The sequence below is a fragment of the Lipotes vexillifer genome, unplaced genomic scaffold (assembly GCF_000442215.2).
Source record: "Lipotes vexillifer unplaced genomic scaffold, Lipotes_vexillifer_v1.1 scaffold1529, whole genome shotgun sequence".
NCBI lineage: Eukaryota > Metazoa > Chordata > Mammalia > Artiodactyla > Lipotidae > Lipotes > Lipotes vexillifer.
The window spans coordinates 250,240-262,634 of NW_006784325.1; the positions used below are offsets into that span (position 1 = coordinate 250,240).

Consider the following 12,395-nt stretch of genomic DNA (forward strand, 5'->3'; position numbering starts at 1 on the left):
TTCCCTACTTCTTTTATTATCTGTTTAACCCTCTACTTATTTAAAAATGGATATAAAGTGACGCACATTTTATCATCCCTCAAAGTTTCTAGGGAACACGGTAAACGATACTAGGGAGGTGTCTGCGTCCAGCCAGGAGGGGCGACAGGGGCCAGCGCCGCAGGGATGAGAGGCGAGAGCGGCACAGAGCAAACCCCACACTCAGCAGAGTATGGATCACGTGCAAGTGTGAGAAAACCACATCAGGCCTGGGGTGCTTGCTTCCCGCCGCTCTCAGAACCTCGTAACTCAGAGGCACATGCAGCTGTGCTCACAAAGTCTTGCTTCAACAGTGGGAATAATGAACCCTAGACTAAACACTGCTTTGGCTCTGCCTATACATCTCAAAAAATGCCCCAAAGGATCAAACTGTTTCCAAGTAACATAACATAAAGCTCAAGAATATTTACAGGAATGCAAAAGTACCCAACGGACAAGCCAAGATTCTTAATGTTTGGCATCCCATCCTGTATCACCAGGTGTGCAAAGAAGCAGAGAAAACACAACACATAATAAGGAGAAGAATCTATCAACCGAAGACAAATCAGAGCTGACAGAGACGTAACAACGAGCAGAACAGGAATTAAAACTGTTATTAGGGGGCTTCCCTGGTGGCACAATGGTTGAGAGTCCGCCTGCCGATGCAGGGTACACGGGTTCGTGCCCCAGTCCGGGAAGATCCCACGTGCCGCGGAGCGGCTGGGCCCATGAGCCATGGCCATTGAGCCTGCGCATCCGGAGCCTGTGCTCTGCAACGGGAGAGGCCACAACAGCAAGAGGCCCGCGTACCGCAAAAAACAAACAAAAAACCTTTTATTAGGGGCTTCCCTGGTGGTGCAGTGGTTAAGAATCCACCTGCCAATTTAGGGGACAAGGGTTCAAGCCCTGGTCCGGGAAGTTCCCACATGCCGTGGAGCAACGAAGCCCGTGTGCCACAAGTACTAAGCCTGAGCTCTAGAACCCGCGAGCCACAACTACGGAAGCCCGTGTGCCTAGAGCCCGTGCTCCACAAGAAAAGCCAACGCAATGAGAAGCCCACGCACCACAACGACGAGTAGCCCCCGCTCACCACAACTAGAGAAAGCACGCACGCAGCAAGGAAGACCCAACACAGCCAAAAATAATAATAAATTAATTAAAACAAAAACAAAACCAAAAAACATTATTAGAATAGTATTGCATGTGTTTAACCAGAGGGAAGACTGAACATGTTAAGTAGACTCTAGAGATGTATAAGACCCAAACCAAGCTTCTAGAGATGAAAACTGTCAGTGTGAAATGAAAAATATACTAGATGGGATTAATGACTGATTAAACACTGCAAAAGATCAGTGAATTTAAAGACATAACAACAGAAATTATCCAAAAAGAAACACAAAGAGGAAAAAAAGGACTTTCAGAAAACATCCATCTGCAATTCTATGCCCAGCAAAAATATCCTTCAAAAACAAAGGTGAAATAAAGGCTTTTTCAGATACCCAAAGGCAGAAAGCATTCGTTACCAACAGAGCCATGCTACGAGACATGTTAAGGCTGTCAGCAGCAGGTGAATGGATCAGATAAGACACAGATGAACGAAGGGTACAGGAATGCTGACACCTGTTGGTGATGTACTCCACGTAGGCAAGGGCGTCCTCCACCCGCCGCTTCTTGGTGCACAGGATGATGCGGTTGAAGTTGGCATACACGACTGATGACCCCAGGCGCTTGAACTCAGCAATGAGCCTGCAGACCAAGTTCAGAATCAACGGTCAAGACACCAGAGAAGACCAGAAGACACTGTGAGAAAAAAGCTGATCATCCTGAAGCAGAAAACATACTTAGAACCCAGAAGCAACAAAGAACAAAGAGGTCTGCGTCGCAAAACCCTACCGTAAACAAAACCAGACAAAGACTGAGGAAAAAGTGTGCAACTCACATCACAGAAAAATGGCTAATTTTTATCTAGAAAGAACTCATACCAATTAATGAGGGAAAAAAACCCCAAATCTACAGAAAAATGGGCAAAGGATATGAAAAGGAAGTCCAATTTCATTCATAATAAGGACTGCACATTAAGGGTATACCAAGAGAGCATTCTATCCCATCTGGTTGGCAATAATACCCCCCATGGCAGCATGGCCTGGAGTGGGGACATACATTCCCAATCATCGCTAATAGCACAATCAACTGTATGACCTTTACGGGGAGCTCTCTGACAATACTGATGAAATTGGTGTTCACCCATCTAGATTTATCTGATAATATCGATCAGACCTGCAACAGCGTTACTTCCTGGAGACTATTCTACAGACATGTTTGCGCGACCTCACCACGTCCAAGGCCACTCCACGTTGGTCACTGTGACAGCAAAAGTTGTGGAAGCAGCCTAAATGCCCATTAGCGTGGTACATCCACACACAGCTCTCTAAGATCTACCGTAACGAAGGCAAGCGAGGTGCAAAACAGTAAGCACGGTGTACAATGACTTATGAAAAAGCAACAAAGACTACGCATCACACCGCGTGTCTCTGGAAGCTGCGATGGCAGCTAAGCTCTTCCTGGGAGCCATCTGATCGCTATGCTTCAAGTGGGCTCTTGATCCCAGAGGTGCTGACTGCCGTCTGTCTGGTTTGGGGACTGAGGGGTCAGTGGAGCCCAGAGCCCACGGGCGGCACTCACTGCAGGAAGAGCTTCTTCATCATGCGGTGCAGCGCGCGGTGCAGGCTGGGGTCGTGAAGCAGCGAGGACGGGGACCGGAGCCAGCGGTAGAAGTGCACCACCTGGTTGTCGGCGTAGACGTTGCGGTACTGCGTGATCTCCTTCACCCAGCCCACCACCATGCTCTTCAGGATCCTGCAGGAGGGGTTCAGAGGGCGCCCCCCTCTGTTGCTGGCACCAGCTCTTCCCTGTTTTGCTGTCACCTCTGCCCCCTCTCTTCTCACTGTCCAGATCCATTCCTCGGCCCTCCGTGACTCATCTGCGCCCCTCCACACCACCACACTCAACACAACCTTCCAAGTTTTCCCTACGGCTGGTGCCAGGACAGAGCTGAGAAGACGGGGGTGCCCTACAAGAAGGCATCTCACCTGCTGGGAGAACCAGGAGAAGACTGACCACAGAGACCTCCAGGGCCCTCCTCCCTTGGGCCAGTCACGGGCCTAACAATATGCTTCGCCACGACTGCCCTGGTTGCGTGGCCCCAGGTGGCTTGAAGCCATCCCCTCCCCGTGGCAGCTCTGCCCGCCCCCCCCCCCTCGCGCCACGGTCGCCACGACTGCCCTGGTTGCGTGGCCCCAGGTGGCTTGAAGCCATCCCCCCCCCGTGGCAGCTCTGCTGCCACCACCTCTCGGGACACAGGGCCGCTTCTTTGCCCAGCAGCCCTCGGCCCCGACCACACCCGTGCCTTCGGGCCCCTGAGCCTCTCTCTTCCACCAGCCCCCTAGCCTGCAGCCCGCTCCCTCCAGCTCTGCCCGCCTTCTGTGAGAAGGCAACAGGAGTGGCGGCTGGAGAAAACCATTCTTGAATCCCAAGACTTGCTCCTGAGCACCAACCCTTCCCCTCAACTGCAGCACGACCGCAAGCACGGGGCCTCGATTTCCTCATCTCTACAACGGGCCACAGTCATATCACCTGGTGGGCTGTGGAGAGCACACGTGCTCCCTGCCCGTGTCACCGCTGCAATTCGCACCCCCTTCTGTGTGGCTTAACCCATTGTGCATGTCCTGCTGTGTATCCTGCAGCAGATACTCGATACACACCCGCACCCCAAGTAAACTGGCGATTTCCTGCAGGCACGCCTCTGGCCACAGGAAGGGGGCCAGAAGGCAGCACCCGGAACTGTCAAGCCATACTGGAGGCAGCAAAAGACCCATGAGCAGAGGAAGGAGCCTGGCTCTATGCTGGTTTCTGGCAAGGTGGAGGGAAGCCCCAGTGACACTGTCTTAGCTCTTAGTTTCCGAAACAGGGACAGAAGATAAAAGGATTTCTACTGCTCCTTCTAGGACCCAAACTGTTGTTCGGCCTTTGGAGAGGAGAGGGCACAAGAAGAACAAAAGGTCAGGTGATGTTCTCAGGGTCGCAAGCCCCTGGCTACCTGAAGGTGCTGGAGCAGAGGGCCATCTCGTCATAGCTGGTGGGAGCGCTGGCAGCCTGATTGCCCGTGATCATGTCCTCCAGGGAGGCCTGCTGGATCACATCGAAGCTGATGCCCATGCTGTTGGCCCCCTCCATGTCATTGATGTGGTGAGATTGCAGGATGGTGTTGACAGCCAGGTTCTGAATGTCCAGCTCCACGCACACTGCACACAGACACCACCGCTTGTGCACTGACCCCTCCTGGGTATGGAGCCCGACCCCAGCAAGCACTATCTCAGAAAAATCCCTGCTGCTGCTGTTGGGGGCGGCCAACTGCAGAGCACACACCCGCAGAGCCCTGCAGGCTCGGCTCCCAGGTTCCCGGCCCAACAGGGCTGAGCGTTCCCAGCAGCACAGAAGGGCAACAAGGGCAGCAGCCCAGGCCCGCGAGCGCCTCACCCACCCACCTGTGGAGTAACAGCCTGAACTGTTGACCTCCACAGGGGCTCGGTCATCGAACTCCACAACGAGGCGGTTGTCGTCAGCCTCCTTCCCGCCCAGGTCAGGCCGTGATGTGGAAGACAGCCAGAGCAGGTGGTTGTGGCGCTGGAGATGGCGGGCAAAGAAGAGGTCGGAGCCAAATGCAGAGATGTCCTCTGGCAGATTCCCAACGGGGACGTGGAAGTACCTGCAGGGGCACGGGGTCAGCCAGCCCCAGAAGAGGGACACCCCCCGGGGAAGCGGGGAAGGCCGGCTTGCCACCAGAGGCCCGCGAGGCCAGCCACAGCCAAGGTGGCCAGAGACACCCCTCCACTCTGCTCACCTGCTTATCTCGAAGGCCTGTGACAGACAAGTGTCCAGGTTGAGGTAGTGCCGGATCATGCGCCGGGCTCCGTGGCGCTGCCAGTCCAGGACCCCGTAGCTGACCGTATCAGCCACACGGAGAGGCACTAGCGGGAACTCCTCCAAGACGGGCACTTCGCCAGCCAGCCTCTTCAGCTCCCAGTTGGACTGAACAGCGACGAGTGTGGGCCCACGGCGCTCCTCCTGGGTGCAGGGAAGGAGACAGCTAGGTGGACCTGGCCCGGGGGAGGGAGGGAAGGAGGAAAGGAGGGAGGGGGCTCCCATGGCGTGGGACCCCGATGGCACGCACTTTGTAGGCCAGCAGGAAGCGCTGGATGGCTCTGCAGATGACCTTCAAGTCTGTTTCAGCCCGAACTTCAAAAGTGTGTTTGCTGGGGGGCAGGAGCTCAGGGCCCACTTTCTCCAGCAGAAGGCTGTGCTCGGCTGAGTACAGGGCACTGAGGCTGGGCATCTGGTTGCTCCGCACCTAGACAAACAAGGGCTGGGTCGGCGCCTCTCCCCGCAGGGAAGGAAGTGGGCAGCCCGGAGTGGACATGGGTGGCCAGGCTACCTCTGCGGATCCACTTCTAATTGCTGGGTGAAGGCTTTTGGAAACAAGGCAGCAGTGGGGTCAGGGGTGCGAGAGTTTCGTGCTCAGGGATATGCTCCTCCCCCAGCGAGGTTTGCCCACAGCCTGGCCCGGAACTCACGGTATCCAACACAAACACAGACGCCTTGCGCTGTGCGGGCACGAAGATGCCGAAGAGAGCTTTGTGGCCCTGAGCGTGGTGATACAGGTAGATGTGGCGGATGCTCCCTGCAGGAGGACATGGCCTGTCACCCTGAGATGAGCAGGAGGCGGGCCAAGGAAGGGCAGCTGGCACATGCCATACCTGGTTCCAGGTAGCTGAACTGGGCCAGAGAGCGCATCTCCAGGTGCTCAAGAGAGAAGGTTTCTGCTTCCCAGCCTGAGTGATGCCTCACCAACTGTTTATTGACCACACACACACAGCCCAGCTGCACCAGGGCCCGAAACAATAACGGAACCTGGAAGGGGGGCAGACAGAGTGGTGTGAGGGCTGACGGGGGAGGGCACAGGCCCCTGGCCATCTTCGGCAGACATGCTGCTGAAATTCACTGTGTCCGTGGAGTCCACAGCCGATGCTGCTAGCCTGTCCATGCCTCTGTGGGGTTTGTTTCCCTCTATTCCATCCGGATAGATCCTTGCACAGTTCAGCTGGGAAAACAGTTACCTGGGTCTCGTACACGCCCTCGATGTCCGGCGCCGCCAGCTCAGTGTTGATCTCATTGATGTGCTCTTGGTACATGTCCTCTGGCACCGAGTACTCATAGAGATTGTAGACCACGCTGGAGCGAGGAAGGACCCGATTCACCTGGTGACACAATATGGCAATGACCTCACCCCACAACTGAGCTAAGTGGTAATGTGTGCCACAATGCACAGGCAAACACATGTGCGCACACTCTTACAGCCATGCATCGTTTAAACAGGCCTAGAACCTCTGGTGCCCACAACCATGGAGTAAACCCCTACAGCCCATCTCTCCCAATGAGTAAAATGAAAAGGTCTGGGCATAACTTCAAGAAACTGCCTGAGGCTTCTAAAAAGCAGACAAGCTCCCAGACTGTGAGGGGCAGGTGTTCCCGCTTTATATTCCTCTTTTCTCTCCTGGGTTTAACCTTAAGGGTGCAGGAAGCAAAAACCGCGAGAGAAGCCATGTTTTCCTGGACGGAAGACTAGGAAAGGAGCCGCAGCCAGAGTGTGGGAATCCTGGAGAGGAGGGAGCAGGAGAGGGGTGCCCAAAGGGGAAAATACCCTACAAGGAAGGATGTCCTCCTACAAACTTACATCACATCACATCCAAGAAAGCTACAGAATTCCAGATCATCTGTCCTCTGCTGCCCAACACCCCCCTGTCCTCTCTCTAGATCCATATTCTGCTGAATATTCTGGTCAGAATCGAGTTTCACCTTCTCCAGAAGGCTCCTCTGTCTAGTTGCCAGTTACTCGAATCTCATCTCCTCAACTAGACATCAACCTGTTAATCGGTTCCTAGCACCCAACCAAGAAACGTGCTCATTTGCTCAGTGAACGAGCTCTGGGTGGAGCTGACTGGGAGCTTGGCCTCTGAAGACACCACAGCTGAGAGGAGGACCGCCTGCTGTAGGACCCCACGTATGTGAAATGTCCACAAGAGGCTAATCTAGAGGTAGAATGTGGACCAGTGCTTACTGAGGGCTGGGAGAGGGGAGAGACTGCTAAGGGGCCTGGGGTTTTTTGGGGGGTGATGAAAACGTTCTAAGATTGACAGTGGAGATGGTTGCATAACTCTGTGAATACACTAAAAGCCAATGAATCGTACACTTTAGATGAGTGAACTGTATGGCATATGAATTAGACCCCAATAAAGCTGTTAACATCAGAAGAGCCTACGGAGGAGAGCCTACAGCCTCTGACTAATGTCCACCCAGTCCTTTCCCTGCTACATGGACGTCAGATGCAAGAGGATGGTGCAGCAAGGACAATGACACCCACAGCTTCCATCACTGAGCACTTGCTTACGCTTCACAGCATCATTTCAATTAATTTTTACAGCATCCCAAGAAGGTTCTCAGGAGATGGAGGCTCCAGAACACCTCGCTCAAGGTCACAAAGCTCACTAAGTCTTTGCTTGGCCTCCTCCATAGTGGAGACAACCTCAGAGGCTGAGCAGACAGCTGACCTCAGTGATCAGCAATGCCAGCTGCCTCCCGTACCTTCCGATAGGAAGGGCCCTCCTCCGCTTTGGCCACCCGCTGGTTCACATAGAATACCCGGGGAATGTTCAGCTTGATGCAATACAGGTCACTGCTGATGACAGCCCACAGCCTGAACAAGCCAGCCTGGCCGGTCTCGCTGATCTGAAAGGAAACACAGGTCACACAACAGTGCGTGTCTCACCGTGTCACAGAAGGCACTCAATACCTGTGAACAGGCCATCTCCCAGGTGGCCTCCAGCACCAGGGCCCATCACAGAGGCACAAAGGTAAAGCCCTGCCCTTCCTGCTCCATTCCAGACCAGGTCCCCAGGATCATGAGCCATCCAGATATCCCTTCCTTCCCATAAGCCATGCTCCTGCCCTCAGGGTGTCCCGCCCTCCCACTGATAGCTGTCCGCACTTGCACAATCTGCCACGGAAGGTCCAGGATGCTGCGGGCAGTTCTTCGAAAGAAGCCCCCCAGCCCTGCGGAGGGCCCCTCTCGGACAGTCCCAGGCCTCGGTGCACCTTCTGGCCCCTCCAGACGCCGCCGCCTCTTGTGAGCAAGGCGCTGTCGAGCTTGTAGCTGCCACTTCTTCTTGTGGAACTGGAGCCAGACCAGCCACTCCTCCTGGGATAGGTCAAGAGGAGGAGACAGGAAATACAGCTGAGCACAAGTGAAACAGAAACACCCTTCCACAGCAACTAACCCTCACAGTCCCCAGGCGCTCTGTAAGAACTGGGTACATCTTGCCAATTTGCTCAGGGGTCAAGGCCCAGTTCAGGGCCCAGACCCTGCAGGGAGACGACTCGTCACAGCTCAGGCCTGACCAGCGTCCCTGCTTCCTCCCCCTGAGGATTCTTGCCTGGGTGGTTCCAAGCCCCGGAGGCTGCCCCAAGATCTCCTGCCAGGGCACCGTTAGCTCCAGGTCCTGCGACTCCTCCTGGCTCTCCCAGTGGCTACGCCTCCTCTTCGTAGCAACGGGCACTGCCGAGCGGAGCGGCTTCACAAGGCCGAAGTCCTCCATGTCGGGGGCGCCAAGGCTCTGGGCACCTTCTGAAGCTTGTGCCACGCCCACCTGCAAAGATCCAAAGGAGCCTTAGAACAGCTCTCTCTAGAAATCCACCATAAGTGCACCTCTGAATAAGGTAAAATACTTGTATGCAAACATATTCATTTACAGACTAATCTATTTTTAAACTTTTAAGAGTGAAAAGGTCAGACAGAAAATGTCACTCAGGCATCACCATTTTGAAGTGAATGTTTACATTTTTCTGTGCTTGCTCCAGAACTCTCTCCTCTTCATAAGAAATAAAATACTGCAAAGAATAGGTAAAGGCCCCCTGTTTCTCCCTCCCAGCCCCCAAGCACAGTGCCTACCACTCCCCACACATTTTGAATTTTTACTCCGTACCTATAAACCCACATACCGTTACTTTAAGCTGCAGTTTTATATGAACAGAGACACATGGTACACATCCTACTGCAACTTGTTTTACTCAATAACATATTTTTGAAATTGATCCCTATTGATGCATGTGGACAATGTCCATTCATTCTAACTGTAGGATATTCCATTATGCAAATAAATCAGCTTACCTATCCATGACATTCTAAAATGAAGAATGGTTAATTTCTACTCTTTCAGAACTAGAAATTGGGCTTGTCAACAACCATCCTTCCACATGCTGCCTGAAGACCCTATGTTCACACTCCCACCAGAAATACAGATAAGCTCCTATTTCCCCACGTGTGCTAATAGTTGGTGTCACCATACTCGTTTTTGGTGTGACGTGGTATCTAAATACTTCATTTTTGATTTACCTAAGTGACAGTGGGGATGACCCTGGGGCAGTCAGTCTTCTAAAATGGCCCTGATGACCCCACCTCCAGCTGTTCATGCCCCTGTATGACTCCCTCCTGAGTGTGGGCTGGACCCAGTGAGCTGCCTCAAATGAACAGATTACAACGTAAGTGACAGGATGTCATTCAGAGATTAGATTATAAAATACAGTGACCTCTGAACTGCTGGCACTCTCTCTGGCTCTTATCCAGTGCTTGCTCTGAAGTCAGCTGCCAGGCTGTGACCTGCCCTCTGGATAGGTCCATGGAGCAAGGAAATGAGGACAGCTCCACTAGTGAATCCTGCCACCAGCTACCAGAGTGAAGCACCTCCTTCCCCAGTTGCTGGGGAAGCCTTCAGATGAAACCACAGTCCCGATGACACCTGACTGTAGTCTGTGGGAGACCCTGAGCCAAGGGACCTTGATAAGCTGTGTCCCCAAATTCCAGAACCACAGGCCACAGAAAGTGCAAGATAATAACACACCTGTGGGACTTCCCTGGTGGCACAGTGGTTAAGAATCCACCTGCCAATGCAGGGGACACGGGTTCGATTCCTGGTCCAGGAAGATCATACATGCTGCAGGCAACTAAGCCCGTGCGCCACAACTACTGAGCCTGAGCTCTAGAGCCCGCGAGCTGCAACTACTGAGCCCGCACACTGCAACCACTACTAAAACCCATGCATTCTGGGGCCTGCATGCCGCAACAAGAGAAGCCTGCACACTGCAACGAAGGGTAGCCCTCACTTGACACAACTAGAAAAAGCCCGTATGAAGCAACGAAGGCCCGGCGCAGACAAAACAAAAAACAAAAAACGCCTGTGTTACTTAAGCTGCTAGGTTCTCGGATTACTTGCTACATAGCAACAGAAAAATATACACATGCTTATGGACCATTCCTAACTTTCGTACATTCCGAGTATCTTCTTCGAATTATGACTTGTTTCTTTATGGTGACTTCTGTGCTATAAAAGTGTGTTTTCTACTTTTTATTATAAAAATTACAAAAGTAATGAATACCCATGCTCTTATAACTCAGATTCAGTGAATACCAACGTTCTGCCATTCTTCTTTCAGACTACAGAAAATTTACATTTTAATTAATTGAATTTATCTGTCTTTCCCTTTGTGATCATTTTTTATGCATGCCTTAAGAAGCTCTTTCTACCTCAGCATCATAAAGATAGCCTCCTGTGTTTTTTTCTAAACAGTTGTTTTTTCAATTTAGATCTGTATTTGGAATTTGTTTTCATACTCAGTGTGAGATAGCTACTTACTTCTTGAAATATGAAAAACATTTCCCCCAGTATCATTTATTGAATAAGCACTCCGTTCTCCTTAATAATGTATAACGCTACCTCTGTGACAGACCAAGTCCCCATACGTATTTGGATCTGTTTCTAGGGTACCTATTAGCGCTACTGCTGTACAGTCTTGCCTTAATAAGACTTTCTCGTGTGTCTTGTTACATACTAAGACAAGCTTCCTCTTGTTAATCTTCAAAATTGTTTTTTTCTTATACTTGTTCTTCATATGAATTTTAGGATGAGACTTTCAAGTTACATCAAAAAACTTTTTGCAGGACTTCCCTGGTGGTCCAGTGGTTAAGAATCCGCCTTTCACTGCAGGGGGCGCAGGTTCAATACCTGGTTGGGGAATTAAGATCCTGCATGCCGGCCTTCCCTGGGGGCGCAGTGGTTAAGAATCCGCCTGCCAATGCAGGGGACACGGGTTTGAGCCCTCATCTAGGAAGATCCCACATGCCACAGAGCAACTAAGCCCATGTGCCACAACTACTGAGCCTGTGCTCTAGAGTCCGAGAGCCACAAGTACTGAGCCCACACGCCACAACTACTGAAGACCGCACGCCTAGAGCCCATGTTCTGCAACAAGAGAAGCCATTGCAATGAGAAGCCCACCCACCGCAATGAAGAGTAGCCCCCACTCACTGCAACTAAAGAAAGCCTGCGCACAGCAACAAAGACGCAATGCAGCCAAAAATAAACAACAACAACAACAAAATCCTAATTGTTTCTAGTATAAGATAAAGCTACAGATTTTTATATATCAGCTTTGTATCTAATGATCTTACTGAAATGTCTTATTAGTTAAAACAATTCCTGGGTTTCCTTACATTTTCTGTGTTAACAATTATATCACCTGCAAATGATGAGTTTTATGCCTTTCTATCCTTAAAATTTAACTTCTTTTCCTTGTTGAATTATGCTGGCCAGGACTTCCAAACAATTTTGAATAGAAGTGATGGTAACAGGCATCCATTTCCTATTCCTCGACTTTAATGATTCTAATGTGCCATTAAATATGTGTGCTATTGAGTTTCAACAGACTTTATCAGAGAAACATCTCATCTTTTATGATTTTGCCTGCTCAAAGTTTTATCACGAACAGACATTAAAGTTTATCAAATGTTCTTTCTTGCCTCTATTGGAAATGATCCCATAAGTCTTCTCTTTTGATGATGATGATGAACAGATTTTTCCTAAAATTAACTGAATTAGCAGATTTCTAAAGTTAACACCTGCCATTCCTTGCATAAGTCCTACTTGTACACAATGTTACTGTTTTTATACAGTGCAAAATTTAGTTTGTTACTATTTTTGTACCTGTTGTTTGTAACTGCCAATGGCCTATAACACTCCTTCCTTTTCCTGGCCTGTCAGTTTGTTACCAAGGTAACAAGTGTTATCAAGATTACCAAATGAGCTAAGGAGCCTCTTTTTTCATTCTCTGGAATAATTTGTTTAAAGAGTTCGGTAAAATCCCTCTGAGAAACCATTTGGGTCCAGTGTTTGTTTGTTTCTTTCTTTCTTTTTTTTTTTTTTTTTTTTTTT

The 12,395-nt window shown here is 50.9% G+C and overlaps 1 protein-coding gene across 1 annotated transcript in view; it reads right to left on the minus strand.

Moving 5' to 3' along the window:
• POLE (DNA polymerase epsilon, catalytic subunit) overlaps positions 1–12,395 on the minus strand; it is a 55,758-nt gene that overhangs the window by 9,080 nt on the left and 34,283 nt on the right. The window contains exons 30-41 of the mRNA XM_007456676.1: positions 8,565–8,777; positions 8,120–8,329; positions 7,717–7,860; positions 6,192–6,332; positions 5,832–5,985; positions 5,649–5,755; positions 5,249–5,425; positions 4,919–5,142; positions 4,563–4,783; positions 4,115–4,319; positions 2,701–2,874; positions 1,639–1,764 (exon numbers count right to left, since the gene is read on the minus strand). Of these exons, the coding sequence (XP_007456738.1) occupies positions 1,639–1,764; positions 2,701–2,874; positions 4,115–4,319; positions 4,563–4,783; positions 4,919–5,142; positions 5,249–5,425; positions 5,649–5,755; positions 5,832–5,985; positions 6,192–6,332; positions 7,717–7,860; positions 8,120–8,329; positions 8,565–8,777 (2,096 nt within the window). The remainder of the gene's footprint in view (positions 1–1,638; positions 1,765–2,700; positions 2,875–4,114; positions 4,320–4,562; positions 4,784–4,918; positions 5,143–5,248; positions 5,426–5,648; positions 5,756–5,831; positions 5,986–6,191; positions 6,333–7,716; positions 7,861–8,119; positions 8,330–8,564; positions 8,778–12,395) is intronic.